This window comes from Salvia splendens, chromosome 3 (assembly GCF_004379255.2).
Source record: "Salvia splendens isolate huo1 chromosome 3, SspV2, whole genome shotgun sequence".
In the NCBI taxonomy this organism is placed as follows: Eukaryota; Viridiplantae; Streptophyta; class Magnoliopsida; order Lamiales; family Lamiaceae; genus Salvia; species Salvia splendens.
This window is the reverse complement of record NC_056034.1, coordinates 7,595,396-7,619,682: the sequence shown is the minus strand read 5'-3', so window position 1 is coordinate 7,619,682 and position 24,287 is coordinate 7,595,396. Positions and strand designations below refer to the sequence as shown.

The 24,287-nt window shown below is 37.9% G+C and overlaps 1 protein-coding gene across 1 annotated transcript; it reads left to right on the top strand.

Moving 5' to 3' along the window:
• Positions 1 to 7,768: 7,768 nt before the first annotated feature.
• On the top strand, positions 7,769 to 9,664 carry LOC121797143 (scarecrow-like protein 8). The gene has a single exon (XM_042195878.1). It carries the CDS (start codon positions 7,903 to 7,905, stop codon positions 9,514 to 9,516), a length of 1,614 nt encoding a protein of 537 aa, XP_042051812.1. The 5' UTR covers positions 7,769 to 7,902; the 3' UTR covers positions 9,517 to 9,664.
• Positions 9,665 to 24,287: the final 14,623 nt, after the last annotated feature.

Genomic DNA, 24,287 nt, shown 5'->3' with positions numbered 1-24,287 from the left:
ACGGTGTGATTATGGCTGAAAGCTGGTCCTTGTTCATCCACGTGTAAATCTAATCTAGTTTGAATCAATTTATAACAAGTTTTCTAGATAAAAACACCTTTCCTTATTATGTGGTCATCAACAGCGTGAAATAATAATGATATTAATGCCTTTTTAGTTTGACAAAAACGAATTCGATTTATAATTAAGGAGTATGAATTGAAATGTATCCAACTAAGCTATGAATATGGTTAAAGTATAATATGAACATAATATAATGATGATAGCTAGTAATTAGCAATTACAGTATAATTCTATTTTGCATCCTCAATTATTTCATAAATATCTATAACTTATTTTAATGTCCCCTATTATTATTATTTTATTACAATCATTGTTATGATGATGATTATTATTATTATCATTTTGAAAACTTCTTAAATTCAACGATTTTTCGTAAAAGTCTCATTTTTTAAAATTCAAACTTTTCTACATTTAGCGTGGTCTTAAAATATTCCACCATATAAAATTTGATAATAATGAGCTATTTCATGCTACCATAGTCCCACTCACCATATAAAATGATAGTATTAGTTAACAGAAAGCAACATCGATCCATATACCGTATGAGACTCTTTTGAGATAATCAGTATTTTATCTCAATATATCATATAATTATAAAGAAAAAACATTTAACTTTGTGAAGTTTTTAAACAAAAGTTGAAGCCATTATGAAAAATACTGAAAAATAGAGATTTCAATAAAAAAAAATAAAAGTTAGTATTTTCTTCAATATATATATAAAATTTGGACACAACAAAATATCCTAATCAATAACAATATTCATTTAAATTACAAAGAAAGTTAAAATTGTGAATTGTATTCATAATGATATAAAGAGTTGAATATTTTTAGTTAGGTGTTTCAACCCTAAAATGAGTATAAAATAATTTAATAAAAAATATTCAATTAATTTAATTACTTTAAATAATTAATTTAATTAGGTGTTTTGTTCTTGATTTATATTATAAATGTAATTAGATATATGTATAAGGGCACCCGCAACGCGGGCCGTGGGCGTTCCGCGTTTCGTTCCTCCGGAACGAAACCATAGCGGAACGCGTTGCGGCGCTACGTTTCGTCACGGTTCCGTGCCCATGCCGTCCCGGGTGCCGTCGGCACGAGACGCGGCACGGTCTGTGCCGCCACGCGCTTCGGCGACGTGGCTCTCCCCGCGACGTGCGTGACGCCCACTCGCTGCCCCGCGAGTGGGCATCGTCACAGTGACGCAATAATTCGATTTTTTTTTTAAAAAAATCGAATTTTAAAAAAAATACTTTTATTTATAAAAATTGTTTTTATAATTAAAAACAATTTTTACAAATAAATGAATACAAGAAATTCGTAATATCCCATATATATTTGATGGACTTGCGAATTTATGAAACCATTCTTGGTTGTTTCTTTTTTATAGAGACAACCTTGAATGTTTTATGTTCCACTTTCGATGTGGGACAAACTCATTCTTGGTTGTTTCTCTTTTATAGATACAACCTTGAATGTTTTATGTTCCACTTTCGATGTGGGACAAACTCATTCTTGGTTGTTTCTATTTTATAGAGACATCCTTGAATGTTTTATGTTTCACTTTCGATGTGGGATAAAATCATTCTTGGTGGTTTCTCTTTTATAGAGACATCCTTGAATGTTTTATGTTTCACTTTCGATGTGGGACAAACTCATTCTTGGTTGTTTCTCTTTTATAGATACAACCTTGAATGTTTTTATGTTTCACTTTCGATGTGGAACAACTCATTCTTGGTTGTTTCTCTTTTATAGATACAACCTTGAATGTTTTATGTTCCACTTTCGATGTGGGATAAAATCATTCTTGGTTGTTTCTCTTTTATAGAGACATCCTTGAATGTTTTATGTTTCACTTTTGATGTGGGACAAACTCATTCTTGGTTGTTTCTCTTTTATAGATACAACCTTGAATGTTTTATGTTCCACTTTCAACGTGGGATAAAATCATTCTTGGTGGTTTCTCTTTTATAGATACAACCTTGAATGTTTTTATGTTTCACTTTCGATGTGGGACAAACTCATTCTTGGTTGTTTCTCTTTTATAGATACAACCTTGAATGTTTTATGTTCCACTTTCGATGTGGGATAAAATCATTTTTGGTTGTTTCTCTTTTATAGAGACATCCTTGAATGTTTTATGTTTCTCTTTCGATGTGGGACAAACTCATTCTTGGTTATTTCTCTTTTATAGAGACAACCTTGAATGTTTTATGTTCCACTTTCGATGTGGGATAAAATCATCATTGGTTGTTTCTCTTTTATAGAGACATCGTTGAATGATTTTGTCCCACATCGAAAGTGAAACATAAAACATTTAAGGATGTCTCTATAAAATTGTATTTTAAATTATGTCATTTTTTTAGGATTTTAATTATGTCTTTTTTTATTTTTTTGAAATTTAAGTTGTATTTATATTTTATGTTGTAATGTTATTTTAATTTTAATGAAGTGTGTTTGTTTTAATTGAATTGGATTGGAAATAAAAATAAAAAATGAAATTGAATGAATAGTAATTTAAGGAACGGTTAAGGAACGGATAAGAAACGGAGGGTTGCAGGTTCCGTTCCTTAGTTAAGGAATGGAGTAAAAAAGTACAGTGGGGCCCTCAAATAGTGGTTTAAGGAACGAGATAGGAACGGTATAGGAACAGCGTTGTGGATGGCCTAAAATACTAAAAAGAAAGAAGAAAAAGATCGGAAAAGAAAAAAGAGGAAACATAAACTAAGAAAAAAAAAGAAAGAAGAAAGGAAAATAAAATACTAAAAAGAAAGAAGAAAATGAAGAAAAAAGAAAGAATAAGAAACTACATAAGAAAAAAATAAATAAGAAAGGAAGAAATAAAATCACATGTTTGATATTATTTAATTGAGATTTCCAAAAATATCCTCCATACCAAAAAAAACATGTTTGGTACTTAGGGGTTATTTTTGTCACGGGGTGCTAAAAACGATATAAAATAAAGATCAGGTACTACCGTTTATGTGCGAAAGTGAAAGATTAAGTACCATTTATGTAGTTCACTCTTTTTTCTAAAAAATTTCTGAAGTACTCTTATATTCCCTACTTATATATAATTTCCGGTTCTGTCCCTATGACCTTCCTCGAAGTCAACACTAACCAACCAGTCCATAGTAGACGTCACCACGGTTCGGAACCGTCGGTTTCGGTTCAAGAAAATCGTGAACCTGAACTGGCTCGTCCTAGGTCCGACGGTTCCGGTTCCTGAACCGTGAACCGGCGGTTCATCTCAACCGCCGGAACCGCCAGTTCCTATCCGGTTCCGGGCCGGTTCGTCCGGTTCGGCGGTTCATAGAATTTTTATTTTTTTATTAACATTGTAAATGTAATTTAAGTAAAAAATGTAAATATACTTGCATAAATAAAATTATAATGATGCGATGTACAAATGCAATTTTATTGATACAAATTACAACTTAAAATTTACAAATTATAATTTAAAGATTATAAATTACAAAAGATTTAAAGTCTTGATCACAATTTACAAATTACATATTCGAAATAAATGGGAGAAAAAAGAAATAAATGAAAATGACTCGAGCACAACTTAAATTTAAAATTTAAGTTGAGATGCCTACGTATCCTCAATGCTCAATTGCATTTTAGAATCAAGTCCAAGTAGTTCTATTATCTTGCTTACCTATTTGGCTTGATAAGAGGAATTGGCCTACTCTTCTTCGCCGGGGAAGTAGTCTTGGTCGGGTTGTACTACTTGATTGTCCCAATCTACTAAAAGTATTTTATGTACTCAAACTTGCAAAGCATAGTTTTATATACCATACCGCCATATGTATTTAATACTTGCAATGTTATGTACCCAAACTTGCAAAAACGTTGTACATCTAAGACCATTTTAAGGTTAAAGTATGTGAGAAATAATTTGGTGATGTTAGAACTATTTTAAAATTATATCATAATTATTTTTATTTTGATTTTGAATGTCATTGGAATCATTTTATGTAATAATTAATGTATAGAAGAATCTTAAATTTTGTGACAATAATGAAAAATAGACATTTTGCATAGTCAATATCAACAAAAAGTAAAACATTAAATGATAAGTTATAGTTATTTTTTGTGTAAATAGACTGATTTGTATTTAATAAAATTGTACAAATAAATATTATTTTAGACAAAAATAAAATTAAATGACAACTAGAATTTAAAATCATTAAACTATTTAATATTAATTTTTTATAAAATATATATATAAAGAATAAGTAATGTTTATAAAAGTTGCCGGAACCGCCGAACCGCTGGTTCGGAACCGCCGGTTCCGACGAAACCGGCGGTTCAGAACCGCCGGTTACGGTTTGCAAAAATTTGGAAACTGAACCGGCCAGGGGGAACCGGCGGTTCCTGTCACGGTTCGAACTGTCGACGACGGTTCCGGTTCCGGTTCGGAACCGCCGGTGACGGTTCCGGGCCGGTTCGGTTTGGGGTCCTCTAGTCCATAGTTCCCCACTCCTGTTAGTGCTAGGCTAGGTTAGACAAGACAAGATCGTATAAAATTAACACACAATGTATAACACAATTTAAAAAATAAAAAAATTCACTTAGGTGCGGCCGTGCGGGTGTCTCGTCCCCACTCCTGCAACGCATCTCGCTCTATTTTAATTCACCACGGAGCCTCGTCCCCCACCCCTTGCAAAGTGTTTCCCCACCAACCCCCTCATTGGGACGACGAGCTAGCCAACCACTCTGGCACTATGGATGCTATAACATGGTGTGCAAGCCTAAGTCAGATGTGTCCAATCATATTTCAAATGTCATTTTTGGTCGGATAATATTCTTTTATAAAAAGATTATGTTAGTACTTCATCAATTTATATAGGTTAGGTTAAATTAAATGTGGATACAACTAACATTTCAGTAGATAAAATCACAATTTAGTTGAAATATAATATGACGAATTCAAAATTTGTTTGAAAAATAAATTTTATACAACTAACATTTCATCCAAAATAAATTTGTTAAGAAAATATTAATGATAAAGTGAATAAATGAATCAAAACTACATCAAACTACGATTAAAAAAGGAATAATAAAAGAAAAACCTAAATCCTTAGAGCATCCACAATGGCGTCTAGCGCACCGCCTAGCCGAGCCTCGGCGCTAGGCGGTTCGCTAGGCGAACCATTGTAACCGTCGAGCCGGTTTCCGGAAAAAAATCGCCTAGCGCTAGGCGATGTGTGGGCGCTGGGCGATCCGCTAGGTGCCATTGCAGGCTCCGGATCGCCGAGCGCATCGCCCAACGGATTTTTTTTTAAGTTTCGAAACACTATATATACGCGCTTTGCACGTCATTTTCATTCGCAGCGCTTGTTTTAACGAGTTTTCTCTCTATCTTAATTTCTGTACAAGAGCAACAACGCGGAATGGAGAACAACAACGAAGGTACTCCAGTGACGAGCGGGTCTCAAACTCCCCCGGTACCCGTGGGAGGTGGATGGGGTCCGATGCCAGGGTACTACAACCTGTACCCGTGGCAGGGGATGATGCACGGGATGGCAGCCGGGGGGAATATGCCCTGGATGACAGCTGAGGGGAGTACACCCGCGCGGCAGGGGGTACCGGGAATGCAATCCGGTATGCAGATGATGCCGGGGTGTGTGCCCGGGATGCAGATGATGCTGGGGGGGTGCCCGGGATGCAGATGATGCCGGGGGGGACGACGATGCAGCCCTCGACAGGGGGGGTACTCGCGACGCAGGGGACGTTGGGGGAGGAAAACGTCTACCGCCCCAGTTTTGATTTTTCGACTGCTTCTTCGCACACATCGACCCCAACGGAGGCGCAATTCACGCAATTTGATACTTTTTCATTAGATGAGTTGGGGTTTGATATTCTCGGAGTTCCGGATACTCCCGTTCAAATAGGGGGAGCAGTGCGGGGTCGTGTCGCCCCAAAGAAGAAGGGCAAGGGGAAGAGGGTCGGCGAGTCGTCACAGCCGGGTGAGGACGACTGCTCGGTACGGAGGAGGTGAACGGATGCGGAGAACGCCGCACTGTCCAAGGCGTGGGTGAGTGTTTGCGATGATCCCCTCACTTCGAACAATCAGAGGATCGTCAACTTGTGGGCTAAAATAGCAGCAGTCTATAAGACATTTTGCCCGGAGGGGAGGCCACGCACCGGGGAGGATTGCCGGAAGGCGTGGGACCGAATCATGGCTGCGGTCTCCCAATTTTCGGGCTTGTACACCAACGCCCTCCGCATGCAGAGCAGTGGCCAAACGGAGGATGACTGCAGGAGGATAGCGGAGAAAGCCTTCTCCCAGCCCGGGTTGTATAAGGATTTCACCTACTGGAACTGCTTTGTGGTGCTGAATGAATCCGAGAAGTTTCGAGGGGGTGTTGACCCTTGCTGGCCGAAGAAGCAACGACTGAACTACACCGGTGATTACAGCGGCATCAGCGGTGGTTCCCACGACCTCCCCGAGACGGCCCAGATGATCCCCACCCCTCGTTCGTTCGCTCGCCGACCTCGCCCGGCTGGGCAAAAGCGGGCGCAACGGGAGGCGAGGGGGGTCGCCGGGGGTTCCCAGGAGGTCCAGTCGGCATCCCCCTTTGGCCAGCCCACAGCGGATCTCAAATTCTTCGAGCGTCAACAAACGCGTGCTCAGATGGTCAAGACGTTAGCCGAATGGAGGGCGGCGACGGACCCCGTGGAGAAGAGTTTTCTTCACGCATTGCTCGTGAGCATGCGTGACGATTTGGGTGGAGGCGGCGGTGACGGTGGCGGCGGAGGCGACGACGACAGTGGCGACGGCGACGACAGAGGCAACGGAGACGAGGAGTGGATTTTTTTAATTAATGTACTTTTTATATTTTAATAGTATTATTAAATTTTCCTGTATCTATGTCGTAAATTTAATTCCGTATGTTGTGTGATTGTTAATTATTTGTTTTATATAATTTTGAGTGATGTGGCTAGGCTATGGCTGGGATATTTGCTTGTCTTGATGATGTGGCAGGAGGATTTTTAGGGCTGATGATGTGGCAGGAGAAGTTTGTGGATAGGCTATGGCTGGGCTATTCCTATTGTGGATGCTCTTAGAGTATATTGTGATTGAAGAGATGCGAGTGTCTCTCAATGGCGTACAGTGAGAGCCGCACCCATGGCTCGAGCTATCAACAATTTTTGTTCACAAGAGTTGCAAACGTTTGTCCAAGAATTGTTGCTAAAGTTGATGAGTTTTTTAGTACTTCATCTTTTAAACTGATGTGGTACATAAAAATCTCACCCTCGGCTCAAGTCGTCGACATTTTGGTTCACAAAGAGGGGCAAGCTTTCAATCAAGCTTCGCGGCTCGCCGTATTAGCTGGTTCTTGGGTAAAATAAATTCATTACTCCTACTATTTTATTTTTATAAAAAACTTGGAATATGGATGGAATAGTTAACTGCAGTATTAATAGTAGTAGTAGTATTTGCAAAAGAAAGCCCAATCAATTATAGTCGAAGCCGAAGGAGATTCAAATTCAATACAAGAAAATTTGTCCAATGCATTTTCAACCGCCGCGTGTATGTGTCTACAATTGACGAAGGTAGCGCGCGTGAATTGTGTGTGGGCTCAGCAGCCCTAATGAATTTCCAATCCAACGGCTGATATGAGACACACGTAAAATTCAGTCCTAAAAGCAACATTTTTTCAAACTCATAAATAAACCACTCACAACCCCCAATTTTTCTTCTCATATTCATACAATCACATTCCTCTCAAATTCTGCAACAACTCTCCCTGTCTCTTGTAATGACAATAACAAACCCTCTCCCTGCTTGAGCCCACCGTGAATCCAACCAATTTTAAGGCCAGAAGAATGTCTTCCGGATTTCCAGGCGGCTTTACCAATCAGCAGCAGCAATTTCCGTTCCGATCGCCGCTATCCGAAATCCTTCACGACCCTGCTTCCCAGATCCGGCAACGGAAGAGATCACTAGCAGAATTTCAGCAACAGAACCAGCAAGGCTTGGAGTTGTATCTACGAAACGTCAAGCTAAGGCCGAATTTCCAGCATGCAAATCCTCTTTCCCCCATCTTTCCCGTAGATTTCCCTACTGTTTGCCTGCAGCCATACAGAAATGCGGAGGTTTTGGGGCATGAAACTCGCAACAACAAGATGATGATGAATCATCGGCTGCAGGAGCTGGAGAAGGAGCTTCTAGGAGACGAAGTGGATGGAGATGAGGTATCTGTCGTCACCCACAGCGACTGGTCGGAGGCGATCCAGAATCTAATCGCCCCTACCAAAATGCCCATTTCTCCGTCTCCGACTTCTTCCTCCTCCTCGTGCTCATCCACGTCAGCGTCTCCTCCGATCCTGACCACCAAACAGTCTCTGATAGACGCCGCCGCAGCTATCTCAGAAGGAAATTTGGCCGCCGCAACCGAAATCATAACGCGCCTCCAGCAGCTCGCTAACCCCAACGGTAGCTCCGAACAGAGGCTCACATCTTTCATGGTTTCTGCTCTAAAATCGCGCGTGAACCCCACCGGGACGTCGGAGCTCTACAGCAAAGAGCACAAATTATCAACGCAAATGCTGTATGAGGTGTCGCCGTGTTTCAAGCTCAGTTTCATGGCCGCTAATCTCGCCATCCTCAACGCAACCTCAGAGCAGGGGTTTCAGAGGATTCACGTTGTGGATTTCGAGATCGGCGAGGGTGGACAGTACATGCATTTCCTCCACGCGCTGGCGGCAAATCAATCAGGCGGAAAACGCGCCTCCGCCTTGAAAATCACCGCCTTCTCGGATAACACCTCCGGCGGCGACGAAAAACTGAAAATCGTCGGCGAGAGTCTGCACACATTGGCCTACAAAATCGGCGTCCGATTCGATTTCTCAGTGAAGAAATTGATCGTCAGCGATTTTAACCGAATTAAATTGGGAATCGAGCCCGGCGAAGCCCTAGCCGTGAACTTGGCGTTCAAGCTGCACAATCTACCCGACGAGAGCGTGACGACGGAGAATTTGAGGGACGAGCTGCTCCGCCTCGTGAAAGGTCTGTCTCCGGACGTAACGACGGTGGTGGAGCCGGAGATGAACGCCAACACGGCGCCTCTGACCGTGCGCGTGAGGGAGGCCTGCGAGTTCTACGGCGCGCTGCTTGACTCGCTCGACGCGACCGTGTCGCGGGGCAACCCAGACCGAGTCAGGATCGAGGAGGCGGTGGGTCGGAAAATCGTGAACTCGGTGGCGTGCGAGGGGAGGGAGCGGGTGGAGAGGTGCGAGGTGTTCGGCAAGTGGCGGGCTAGGATGGGTATGGCCGGGTTTGAATCGGTGCCGATGAGTCAACCCGTCGCGGACACGCTGCGGGCGAGGCTGAACTCTGGGACACGTGGCAACCCGGGATTCACCGTGACCGAGAAATCCGGCGGCATCTGCTTTGGGTGGATGGGACGGACCCTCACTGTCGCATCTGCTTGGCGTTGATTTACAAAAATAAAGTGTGAATTTAATTTCGTAACTTTTATTTTCCGTTAACGTAATTGTTGGATTAGCGTTTTGTATTACTAGGACTCTTAATTTTGCGTAAATGAATGCCCAGGAAATTAATAAACGCTTCCCTGATTATTTGATCTTTCTTGAATTTCGTTACAAGCTATTTTCATTATCAACGCGATGTTCCGTTTATTAGATAAAATAATATTGAGATATAATTTAAAATCAAGTTATAATATTATTTTAATTAAAAGGGATTGAATATGACTAATTATAATATGATTATCCATCTAGATTGAGTAGTAAGATTAAATCTTAGAGTATCTACAACCGTGCTTTTGCCAACGAGTACGGTTGTGGGTCCGGCCCCACTTTTTCTGTCTGCTCTTAGGCAAGAGCACAACACTCACATCAGTGCTCTTCCGCAAGGACGAGCACAAGGGTCCCACCATTCTATTATTCAATTTAAATAAAAACATTTCCTTAATATTAAAATTCATTAAAAAAATCGAAATAATATTACAATACAAATAAAATAAAAATTACATAATTAAAATCTTAAAAAATAAAAATTACATAATTAAAATCCTAAAAATTAAAAATTATATAATTAAATTAATAAGTGACCGAATTTCGTCCAAATGGATGATGAATGTGTGTATTTATAGATGGTTTGGGGATAAAGTTTTTTTTTTTAAAAATTTCAAAAAAATTTCAAAAAAACGGTAATAAAACGGCTATATTTTTTGGAATCCGAAAATATTTTTTTTAAAATTTTGGTATTATTTTCGATTTTTTTTAAAAAAAGAAAAAAAAGAAAATGTCAACGGCCAATAGAAACACGACACGTCGCCCTGCTCGCTGGCACGGATGTGCTCTTAGCTAAGAGCACGTCCGTGCCAGTGGTAAGAGTGCAGCGGCGGACAAGCGTGTCCTTGCTAGCGGCAAGGACGGACGGTGAGTTTGTGCTCACCGTTGCAGATGCTCTTATGAACCCAACCTAATATGTATTTAATCTCGAAATACAATTTTACAAACCAAACCGCCCTAATTAGTGGTATTATAAAAGAGTGGATAAAAAATCTAACAATGAGATGTTCGAATATTCTAAAAGCTTTACCAAACGTTTGGTGGGAGACATTTTTGGGTAAGTTTCTCCTATAAATTGGTAAAAAATGATTCCGAATAGATTTTAAAATATACTCCTAGTACTGTATTAGTCAATTTTACATATATTCTATTTAGATAATTTTATTTCTCATTTTCCTTACTCTTACCATGACCTGGCGATTTAGTTGGATTTTATTGCATATGAACTGTAAAAACCTATTTTTTTAAATATATGTTTATATATATTCAATGATTACAATAATAATGCTGTCAAATATAACCTTTATACCTGCAATACTAGATTTGATTCAAATGCATAAGAAACAACTCTAGTAAACATTGTTTTTAACCTTTAACTATAAAAGACAGCTCTTTAAAATTGAAAAACATTTCTTAAACTCGCGTCCTTTAACTATAAAACACAGCTTTTTAAAATTGAAAAACATTTCTTAAACTGGCGTGTATCGAAAGTTATTAGTTATTACTGTAAATTAGTTAGCACACTAATGTAACACTAAACCCAATGGTGTGTGATCAAATACTAACTTTTTATAGTAATAACTAATAACTAAATATCAATTTTGTAGGTTAAAAATATCAACACAAAGACATAAATTTATCAATCTTTCTTGTGTTGATAAATTATGTCTTTGTGTTGATATTTAAATTTACATGTTTTATTGATATAATTATGTCTTTGTGTTGATAATTTTAATACAGAGTATTAAAAGTTATTAGTTATTACTGTAAATTAGTTAGCACACTAATGCAACCCTCCAATATATATATATAGATACATTTAACTCGACGACGCGAGTTTAAGAAATGCGAAGAAAAGAGAGTGAAAAAAGTTAGTGGAATGTGTGTTTGATACGAGTCCCCTACAACCTATTGATGATGGGAGCGCTACTGACGAAGGGAGCGCGAAGCAGGAGAGTCAAGGACATCCGACGGCAGAATCACCGCAGGTGTTCGCGGAGGAAGCGTCGGACGTGCCACTAGCCGCTTCGGCCGCGAGCTCGCGTCCTCGGCGACAAGCGCGCCATCCGGATAAATATGGAGATTATGCGTCTTATTTATATTTCCGTATCTCAATTTCCTTTAGTTTGAATATTTGAACTTTAAATAATCGCGTCGAGCATATCTATATGCTCCTTTCCGGGTTTTCTTCGTTTATTCTTTCCCGGATCGTAAGTTGAATCAACCTTAGAGTCCTTAGTATAAAAAAGGGTTTTGTTATTCTTTTCTCTCAATGAAATAATGATTACCCTAATTTCCTTGTCTTTTACGTTTTCCTGCAATTTGAATCTCGGTGTGATTGTTGGGGAAAGCCAGCGACTACCATTTATCGTGCCGTTTTCGATCTTATCATTCTCGGCGTTAGTTGAGAGGAATCACCCTCTTAACATAGTTCCACATTTATAAATTAGTTTTATATAATAGAATCTGATTGTAATGAGTTAGTGAAAATTAAGTTTCATTTACCAAAAATGAAAATAAAACAAAGTGGACAAAATTTCGCGGACAGACCTAAATGACAAAAATGGACAACATTTCACCGACCGAAGAAGTATATGCTTTTTCGTTCAAGAGATACATGAGATCGTTTTGTGTCGCATCTTTTAAATTGTTGAGACCAATCATGTGGTGTCAGTGTGACGAATTTTAACTTTACCGCTATTGATTTAGTGAAAATATGTATATATTCATACAACTAAGAACATTACAAATAAGTATGCATGAGCATAATTAGGTAATACATTACGTATTAAAAAGAACAATGGCATTTTCACGAATTCCCCTATTGTATGAGGTAGTGTTCATCAAATATTCGAGCCAAAATGTGAAAAGGTTAAAACAAAAAACCGCCTATTTATTTTGTTTTAATTAGAATAATACTTTTGATCTGTACGAAATTGTGCATTACTGTTAAAAAAAGATAAAATAAACATTATCGAATTCGGCACATTTGGGGTCCATTCGGTATAAGAAATTGAAATTGAATTGGAATTGAAATTCTATAAAATTGAATTGAAATTGAAATTCTACATAATTAAATATAAAGGAATTGAATATAATTTATTTTCAAATCCTTTATTAGGTAAAAATGATAGGAAATTGAATTTATAGAATTTATGCACACAATCACATGAATATGTAGTGTGTGTTGGTGTGTGTCTAGCTATGTGTAACTCTGTGTGTATGTGTGTGACTGTGTGTGTATAAGTGAATGTGTGTGTGATTATGTGTATGTATGTGTGTTTGTTCGTGTTTGTGTAACCTTGTATATGTATGTGTGTGACTGTGTATGTTTGTGTGTAATTGTGTGTGTGACTATGCGTGTTGTGTGTGCTCCGTTTAAGTAGCGTGTGAAAGTGTCATTTATCAATTATTTGGAGTTCTAATTTTTTAATTTTGATATGTGTTCAAATTGTGGAATTGAAAGAATTAAAATTGTAATTCAATTCCAAATCCGGATGTTTTGCGTTGCCAAACATCGGATTTGGAATTGAAGTCTCCAATTCCAAGTCTATAGCCCCCCGTGGTACCGAACGGAGCCATAATAGAATGTCAATAAAATTTCATATAAATATGAGAATAGGGATGTAAACTACAAACTAAATTTTGTCTATTAAATTTTTAGATCTAATGTCAACAGATGATAAATAACCCTATATCAAAACTATATCAACATAATGTCTCATTTAATCCTGATTGACATTTTTATGTAGCCAGTTGACATCGTATATTCTAATCCCAATTAACATTATGCTAACATTGTTTGTTTAAATTATTTATCATTTGTTGAGATTAAATTTAGTTTTGAAATGAACGAAATTTAGTTTGTATTTGTAGTTCGTAGTAAAAATCAGTTTACAGTATAGTAGGACCTTGTAACAATACTTATATACACCGACTTGTCTATATGAAAATTAAGGAATTTTATGGATTGCTTTTACTAATTAACATTGTCGGATACGATGAGAAGTAACCTACTTGGATTTGTTATCTTTTGGGTTATGGTTGGGTCTTAGGGATGTCAATCGGGCCAGCCCACCGGGTTTCGGGCCAACCCTATTCGAGTTGCGGGTCAATCGGGTGCGGGCTAATCGGGTTGTGATTTTTTCGGGTTATAAAAGTTCAAACCTAACCCTAAAAGCTCAGGTTTCGGGCTAGCCTATCGGGTTGCTACCGATAAAATTAACATGCGATCAATCCATTAAATAATGGTGAAAATTTGTTATATTTATAAAATGTAAAATATTTAATTATGATAAATTTGAGATATATGCTTAAACTCAAACATAAATATGATCAAATACTAATATTTGAGATTTATGCAAAATAAAACATAAACATCAAGAAATTTTAAAGCATGTTTAGAAATTTAAATATATTTTTTAGTGAATTTGAAGTTTCTAATTTATTTATCTATTATTATATTAATAAAAACTTAATATATAATTTATATATTTAATATATAAAATGGAAAGTTATTTTTTCAGTAATCTATATTATAAAATAATCAATGAAGTGTCGAATTAGAGTCAAACAAATAGAACAATAGAAATTTTATCAGATTTCCGAGCCAGCCCTTCGAGTTTTCGGGTCTGGCCCTAACGAGTTGCGGGTTAATCGGGTGCGGGCTAATCAGGCTGTAATTTTATCTGGCTGAAAATTTTCAGTCCTAACCCTATAAATTTGGCAGGCTATTTGAGTCAGGCCACCGGTTGCGGGCTAAATTGACATCTCTATTGGGTCTAGTTTAGGTAGTTCTAGTTGGTGGGAAACGTGTATTATCATAATTAGTTTCTCGTGTACCATACCGTATAAATTAGGTTCTCTTGGAGGCTATGTGTTGTCAAATTTAATGAAGAGAACATTATTGTTATATATAGAGGATGAAATGAATAGACGAGAGAGTAACAATAATGTCTGTCTCAGGTGCGCGTGGGAAATAGTTGAGTTTCGGTTTTGACTTTTGACATTGGTACCAAATTATGTGCATGTGTCTAACCTACTCTCACCTGTCCATAAATTTTGTCATATCTTGATCGGGTATGGATTTAAAAAATAATATAATGAAAAGTGAGTTGAAAAAATTAATAAAAATTGAGTTCAACTTTTATATATTAGTTTTATCATATAATGTTTGTGAGAATGAGTTACTGGAATATGAGATCCACTACAAAAAATAGTAAAAAGTGATATGTGACAAATTTTATGGGACGAACGGAAATGGAAAATGTGACAAAATATAAGGGACGGTTACTTAAATGAAGTTTGTATTTTCGTTTTCAACAAAAAAATGGTGTATACTCTTTTCGTCATCTAAATTAAGGGAATTACATGTATTTTAGTGCAAAAATAGTGAAGTGAAATTTGCATTATTAATAAAAAAAGTTAAAAATAAAATGAACTAATTTTATGAAATATAGTAAAATAAGAAAAAGAAATTGTAGGAGTACTATTTTTGAAGAACAAATGAAGTATTTATTCAAGTTGCCTCTCAAAATAATTTGGGAATTTTCAGTGATATTGCCATCTATTTTTAATGACATGGGCATTAGGCCATATAGGACACATGTCATGAAATTATTCATGGATTCATATTATTATTTAATCTTATTATTTCAATCCATGCTAATGAGATTACCTGGCTTGAGGTACAATCCATTTTTTTTAAATTTTTTTAACGATTCTTTTGTATCGCTTAAACAAGTTGCGGATTTTATGCTACCAATTTTTTTTATCCATTGATTTTTCATGTAGCTCAAAAATCAAAATATATGCCACGTCTACACTACCATCGATTTACAGCATAAAAAATCGAGTCACGCTTGTCAACATACTCGTATTTTAGTATTAACTCATATACTAGTACAAATTAAAATAATCAACAAAGCCATTTCCAGCGCAGCAACAGGTCAGCAGGGGGAGGTGGCAGAAGGGAATTAAAAGCTATGTGTTTATTTTAGTTAATGTCATTTTCCATTGACCCTATATTTAGTTTAAAACATATATTTATGAAACTTAATCCAAGTTTTACCCATTTAGTGGATTTTATCCTGCAGTTTATCAAATTTATTCTGATTTTTTTTATGTTTGAAGCGTCAGAGTGTTGTTATGCCACGTATAATGAGTTGAACAAAGTCGATAGCTTTTAAATTTGGGATTATCAATTAAAAATGAATTGGGACTGATACGGCTCGAAAATGATACTACTATCAAAGAGAATGTAACATGAAATGTCATCGAAGCACTAGTAATTAACGACTGGATGCGATTATTATAATTTTGATAAACCTATTTTGTGTGTTTTTTAGATAATCACAAAAAACATAAAAGTGAAATCAAAGAACCATATGTATATATTTATAAGTAGGTGAGTCCCCACGAGATGCAAATGATTATTTACATACGTACATATAAATATAACCCAAATGATATATATGAGCGGTGAGCCCAACTTCGATGATTCTGCAATCGTTTACAATTTTGGTCAAATCTTTATTCGTTCATTTTAAATCGCAAATTCTCAATGCAATGTTTGTGATGATGGGTCTTTTTCAAAAAGGGAAACACCTCCATGTTTGTTTTTTGTTTCTAAATAGGTTATATAATGAAATGACACATAAACTTTATCAGTTATAATACCAAATTAGTGCATGATCAATGGGTGTGTTACAAAACAAGTTCAAATGGATGATATGAATCGAATAGTAGTAGATTTGATGCATTTTAAAGTATTTTATGAATTTATTGTTGCGTTATTCTACTACCGTCGTAGGTTGAAATCGAATAAAAATAGAGAAAGGACATTGTTCAGAGCAAGTAAAGAAAACAAAATAGTTGATGTAAATATGATAGACCTTGATCTATCAGACTAGAGCACTAACGATTTGTAGCGAAACGAATAACAAGATAAACCCTAGTTAGGTGCTAGGAGGCGATTTCCGCTAGAACCGGAAATGTGAATAAGTTTATACTTTATTTCTCAATGAATAAAAATACGATAGAATTCTATTACATAGAATTCTAAACCCTAACATATGTCTTGCTAATCAAGAAATATAATTAAAATAAAAGATTACAAAAGATATGGAGAATAAATAAAGATAACTAACTAAAATCAAAGATACACTAAAATATTGAAGATAATCTTCAGCGAGATTTGCTAGATCGAGGACCCTATCAAAATAGCACCTGAATTGTGCGTGTGCTCTGTTTAGCTAATACACATCGTGTGCATCGAGCCATCACACATGCAAATTGGAAACTTCATCCAGAGAAGTCTATGTCAGGATTGATATAAGTATATTGTAAAACATGTGTTTGAAGTGCTTGTATATTTATCAATCTTATTCTCAATATATGAGTAGAAATATTTTTGTCTGTTTTCATTATTCATTTATATCGCATTATACAATCATTTATGTGGTTAACAGAAGACACATCCCTATGGAGTACTCTAGTTTTTAATGATTTCTCTGTATTTCTTGGTATTAACATTTTATGATTGAATTAACAATTGATTAAAGGTCAAAATTGGTCCTGAACATATGTTTATTTTATGATTTTGGTCATATACTTTATCTTTTGAATTTTTGCATCCTGAACATTTCAACTCGGATCACAATTGGTCCTACACTAACAATTCCGTCAATTTTTAAACGGTTTTAATCCGATTTTGACCGATTTTTAAACGGTTTTAACCTGAATGGGACTGTTAAAACCATCAAAATCGGGTTAAAACCGTTTAAAAATTGACGGAATTGTTAGTGTAGGACCAATTGTGATCCGAGTTGAAATGTTCAGGATGCAAAAATTCAAAAGATAAAGTATAGGACCAAAATCGTAAAATGGGCATATGTCCGGGACCAGTTTTGGCTTTTAGTCTATATTAAAAGGGATTGTTCAAAATGTATAAGCCACCTGCACCCGATAAAATTAATTGATAAGTTCACTTAGTTCCTGTCTTATGAGTTATGGATTGCAAATTTCATTACATTTTTAGTATTTGAAGAACGAATCACGAACTTATCTATTGTGAAGAGAAAGATTAGCTGGACTTGAACAGATATGAACCCACCATATCTTATCTTCTAAGTAACTTATTTCATGTGCTAACATTTAAATAATACACACATTTAAATTAAGATTCTTGATATGAAACAATATATTGTAATGAAAATAGACCTAACTCCATCAATTTGAGTTGACGAATCTGCATAAAAAAAATCAACGAGTTGATTTGTATGATCAGTCCTACATATGTATAAATTCATATATACATAATAAATGCACATATTAATATTGATCGCACAGACAATGATGACGATAAAATACGGGGAGGTGAAGTATGAAAGTGGATATTGCGAAATAAAAATTACCATTCATTCCATATTGCAAAAATATAAACTCTTTCCATTTTGATCAATCCTTAACATAGAATTATTATTTAAAAAAATATTTCTCTTCAAGGAGGTAAGATCTATTTTTTATTATCATATTTTTCTTTACCTCATTCTTATTTTACCAATTTTTACATTAAAAATTGTGTTATTTTAAAAGTTATATTTTTAAAAGACAGAAGGATTAATAACTAAAATTACATTCTCAAATTGTCGGAAAATATTTAAGAGGGTGGGTTCAATGGAGGAGTATTTAATCGGTACTCCATTTATTGAAATATTAAATGCATGTGTCAACACTCAAATCTAAGTGCACACGCAATAACCGCCTCCCTCATTTATATACATTTACTTAAGGCCATCCAAGACGCTGTAACTATACTGTTAGTGTTAATCTCATAATCGTCACAGACCGTTTGATGTGATGGAGGAGATCGAAGGGCCGAGAATATTCGGCAGCTCAATTCAAAGGCAACGGCTAGTTTGTTGACAACGGTTTTTTTTAACTAACTTCGTCAACTAAGATCAGAAGCTGTTGAAGCTGAAAGGGAGTGATATAAATCGTGAGGAGCTGCGTCAAATGAGCTCAGTTAGCTACCTCAACACTCAAGAAAAGATTCTCCATATTCATCACTTGATTAATTCTTGGTTGTAGAATTAGATTAGAGGTTTTGAAGTTCTTGGAGTGAGTTCTTGAGAGATTGTAAATTCCATTTTTCATCCCATACTTAGTGAATCATTTTGCCTCTGGCCGTGGATGTAGATCTTACGATCGAACCACGTAAAACCTTGTGTTCATTTTCGTTTCATGCGCGATTGTATTGATCGACGAATCCTCGAGTTTTCATAACAAGTGGCGCCGTCCGTGGGAAGCGAAGGAGGTAGATTGATCATCATCTGCAGATATCTGTTGTGTGTTACATCGCATATTAAGTGCTTGAAGAAATGGCCGCTACAAGGTTTGAGACCGAAAAATTCTCGGGCAAGAATGATTTCGGTTTATGGCGCATTAAGATGCGCGCATTGCTGGTGCAACAAGGTCTTGGTGATGCGATCAAGACTGACCTCTCCAAGGAAAAGGAAGAGGCTGATCCGGATGGGAAATTCCAGGCCAAGAAAGAAGAGCTCAATGAAAAGGCTCATAGTGTGATCATCTTGTGCTTGACCGATAATGTGTTGAGAGAAGTGTCCAAGGAGACGACAGCTGCTGGGGTTTGGAAGAAGCTTGAGGCTCTTTACATGACAAAGTCCCTGGCTAACCGTTTGTTTATAAAGCAAAGGCTGTACTCTTTCAAGATTCATGAAGATAAAGGCCTTGCAGAACAGCTGGATGAGTTTAATAAGGCTGTGGACGATTTGGAGAATATAGATGTGAAGCTTGAAGATGAAGACAAGGCTATAATTCTTCTCAGCGCACTGCCAAAAACTTTTGATCACCTGCGAGATGCCATGCTATATGGCAGAGAAAAGACTATCACACTTGAAGAGGTTCAATGTGCCCTTAAGTCGAAGGAACTGGGGAAGTCAAGCACAAGTTATGAAGCTGGAAACCAGGCCCTGAATGTAAAGGGGTTCAAAGGCAAGAAAAAGAAGTTCACGCCAAGTCAGAAGCCTCACTATCAGAAACAAAATGGTGCCCCTATGCAGGAGAAACGAAGCTGTCACTACTGCAAGAAACCTGGGCATCTCAAAAAGGATTGCTACTCATGGATAAGGAAGCAAAACGAAGAGAAGGCTATTCAAAACCAGGCTGATCTTGCAGAAGACACAGGCCCTCCACAGGTTATGAATGTGGTAAGTGATGGGATAGAAAATTCTTGGATCATGGACTCAGGGTGTAGTTTTCATATATGCTCTAACAAGGGATGGTTTGAGAATCTGGTAGAGTCAAGTGGGTCTGTGATGTTAGGAAATGATCAAGCATGCCACATAAGGGGTATAGGGAATATCAGATTAAAGTCTCATGATGGGACAGTGAAGTTGCTTACTCAAGTGAGGTATATTCCTGAAATCAAAAGAAATTTGATATCACTTGGCATGCTAGAGTCTAGAGGCTTCAAATTTTCCTCTAAAAAGGGATGTATGACTGTTTCAATGAATGGGAAAGTGTTAATGACTGCTGAAAGAAGAAATAGACTCTATTATCTCGTAGCAGAAACTATGGTTGGATCGGTGAATGTTGCAGATGCCAACAATAATGTAGAGCTCTGGCACAGGAGGCTCGGCCATCTTGGTGAAGGTGGGATGAAGGAACTGATAAAGAAAGAAGTTATCTCAGTGAATCAGAATCAGAGACTCAAGAAGTGTGAATACTGTGCTAGAGGAAAAAGCAAGAAACTCCCATACAAGGCTGGGATGCACACCTCAAAATCTGCTCTAGACTATGCTCATTGTGATTTGTGGGGCCCAGCTCAGCCTGCTTCCATGGGTGGAGGCAGATATTTCATGTCGATTATTGATGACTACACAAGGAAAGTGTGGGTGTTTATCCTAAAAGAGAAATCACAGGCTCTTGATAGGTTCAAAGAGTGGTGCACAGAGATGAGGCTGAAAAGGTCTACCACTCTCAAGTGTTTGAGGACAGATAATGGTATGGAGTTCTTGTCACATGATTTTGATTCTTTCTGCAAGGCAAATGGGATCCAGAGACATAGAACAGCCCCAATGAACCCCCAACAAAATGGGGTGGCAGAGAGGATGAATAGGACTCTCATTGAGAGGGTCAGATGTATGCTACTCTCTTCTGGTTTGGATAAGGTATTCTGGGGGGAAGCTGTGTGCACTGCAGCTGTCTTGATAAACAACTCTCATTCGGCAGCTATTAAAAATGATATCCCAGATACAAGATGGTATGGTAGAAACAGAGATTACAGCCAGTTTAAGGTTTTTGGTTGTAGAGCTTATGCTCATTGTAGGCAAGGAAAGCTTGATGCAAGGGCTCAGAGGTGTGTTATGGTTGGCTACCAACAAGGAGTAAAAGGCTACAGATTATGGTGCACTGAGGATGGAAGCAAGAAAATAATCATAAGCCGTGATGTAGTTTTCCATGAGGATCACATGCCATTGTTAAAGCCTGATGAGCAGCTGATTGAGAAAGTTTATACTGATCAAGAAATTTTGTATGATGATACTTCACATTCAGAATCAGTGGACCAAGATGAAGGTGGATGCTCAAGCCCTCCAGGAACACATCAGCATGGTCTCAATGAAGAGGATCAGGGACAACATGTGATAGCCAGAGACAGAGGTAGGAGGGAAATCAGAATGCCTGCCAGATTTAGTGATTATGAAATGAGCTTCTTTGCTCTCTGTGTAGCAGAAGTTATGGAGTATTCTGAACCATCTACATATGCTGAGGCCGTATCCAGTAAAGAGAGGGACAAATGGCTAGCAGCTATGAAAGAAGAGATAAAGTCTTTGTTGAAGAATTTTACTTGGATATTGGTAGAAAATCCTGGAACTCAGAGACTTATCAGCTGCAAGTGGATCTTCAAAAGGAAGATTGAGGTTGGAGAGATAGAGAGTATAAGATTCAAAGCAAGGTTGGTTGCTAGAGGCTTTACTCAAGAAGAAGGGATCGACTACAATGATGTATTCTCACCAGTGGTTAAGCATAGTTCAATCAGAATTTTGCTAGCTCTTGTTGCAAGGTATGACTGGGAATTACACCAGTTGGATGTTAAAACGGCTTTCTTACATGGTGAACTTGAAGAAACAATATATATGCATCAACCCGAGGGTTTCATTGAGGCTGGAAATGAAGATAAGGTTTGTTTGCTAAAGAGAAGCCTCTATGGATTGAAGGAAAGTAGCAGACAGTGGTACCTAAAATTCGACGAGCATATGATGGATATTGGATTCAAGAAGTCACAGTATGATAGCTCTGTTTACATCAGAGAGAAGAATGGTAAGCCAATTGCCTTTCTACTTTTATATGTTGATGACATGCTTGTGGCAGGATCAGATTTGGGTGTAATTCAGGAAATCAAGGCTGAGTTGGAATCTAAGTTCGAAATGAAGGACTTAGGGAATGCAAGGAGGATCCTTGGAATGGATATTTTCAGAGATAGGTCCAAGAGAGAGCTCAGATTGATGCAAAAGGATTACATACAGAGGGTGCTGAAGAAATTTCAGGCTGATGAGTTCAAGCCTGTTTCCACACCAATGGCTGCTCACTTCAAGCTGAGCAAGGATCAGAGGCCAAAGAATGACTCAGAGAGAAAGGAGTTAAGTAAGATACCTTATGCAAACATAATAGGCAGCATAATGTATACTATGCTGTGCACAAGGCCAGATTTGGCTCACTCCATCAGTGTTTGCAGTCGATTTATGTCAGATCATGGCAGGGATCATTGGCTAGCATTGAAATCGTTGCTCAGGTACTTGAAAGGTGCTTCAGATTATGGGATGGTGTACAGAGCAGAGACTATAAATCAAGGTGGAGCATTGGTGGGTTTTTGTGATTCTGATTATGCTTCGAATAAGGATAATAGAAGGTCACAAACTGGATATGTGTTTAACCTATATGGCACGGCTGTGAGCTGGAAATCTAGTCTGCAACATGTAGTTGCTTTGTCCACTACGGAAGCAGAATACATTGCAATGACAGAGGCTGTTAAGGAAGCGATGTGGCTTAAAGGAATCTTGGAAGATTTTGGAGAAAAACAAAGCGCTGTGGAGATTAAGTGTGATAGCAGCAGTGCACTGTGCCTAGCGAAACACCAAGTTTTTCACGAGAGGAGTAAGCACATAGATGTGCGTATGCATTTCATAAGAGATGAGATACAAATAGGAGAAGTAAAGGTTGTGAAGGTGTCGACCGAGCATAATGCGGCAGACATGTTAACCAAACCACTTCCAGCAATCAAGTTCAGGTATTGCATGGAGTAGGTTGGACTCCTGGTGTAGTTGAGTACGGGGTTTTTTTTGTCGGAGGGGATTGGTTCATGTATGATTATGAGATTAAGGTGGAGTTTGTTAGTGTTAATCTCAGAATCGTCACAGACCGTTTGATGTGATGGAGGAGATCGAAGGGCCGAGAATATTCGGCAGCTCAATTCAAAGGCAACGGCTAGTTTGTTGACAACGGTTTTTTTTAACTAACTTCGTCAACTAAGATCAGAAGCTGTTGAAGCTGAAAGGGAGTGATATAAATCGTGAGGAGCTGCGTCAAATGAGCTCAGTTAGCTACCTCAACACTCAAGAAAAGATTCTCCATATTCATCACTTGATTAATTCTTGGTTGTAGAATTAGATTAGAGGTTTTGAAGTTCTTGGAGTGAGTTCTTGAGAGATTGTAAATTCCATTTTTCATCCCATACTTAGTGAATCATTTTGCCTCTGGCCGTGGATGTAGATCTTACGATCGAACCACGTAAAACCTTGTGTTCATTTTCGTTTCATGCGCGATTGTATTGATCGACGAATCCTCGAGTTTTCATAACATATACCTTCCCTAAAAATACTATTTGTGGGCCCCACTGTACTTTTTTATTTCATCCCTTAATTAAAGGACGGAACCTGCAACCCTCCGTCTCTTAACCGTCCCTTAAATTATTATTCATTCAATTTCATTTTTTTATTTTTTCCACCAAATTCAATTAATAAAAAACACACTTCATTAAAAATAAAATAACATTACAACATAAAATAAAAATACAACCTAAAATTAAAAAAAAAGACATAATTAAAATCCTAAAAAAAAATAAAAATGACATAATTTAAAATACAATTTTATATAAAAAAAACTACTCCGCTTGTGAATCATCCTCCGAAGGCAGTGGGGGTGCCCTGAGGCCACTTGGAGGCGGGATACCAAGTTGTGCCGCCATAAACAGGACTCCGTTAAGCCAGGCTTCGTATTGGGTGGGCGTAAAGCGGGAAGTGTCCGCCATTGTGGCGGACATGTACATGGACATAAGGGAGTTCGAGGTCCCCCCGAGCCCGCCTGGCTTGATTCGGCTCGGCCCCTCCTCCCTCTAGCCGCCTTCGCCGCATTTCTCCCTTGCGGCCGACGGCGCCCACGGGACGACCCCCAGACATCGTCTTCCGGGGTCTTCTCCTCCTGCGAGGCAAACTCTTGTGGCCTGATGCCCGAACCGCCCTCACCAGACGAGTATTGGCCACTCACCGTGTGCTTCGTGCGCTTCGAGGTCGAGCCCGAGCTGGACCGCACACCGCCGGCCCACCTTTTCTCGTCCCTGATGACCTCCCAAACATCGGCATATTTGAATTGTT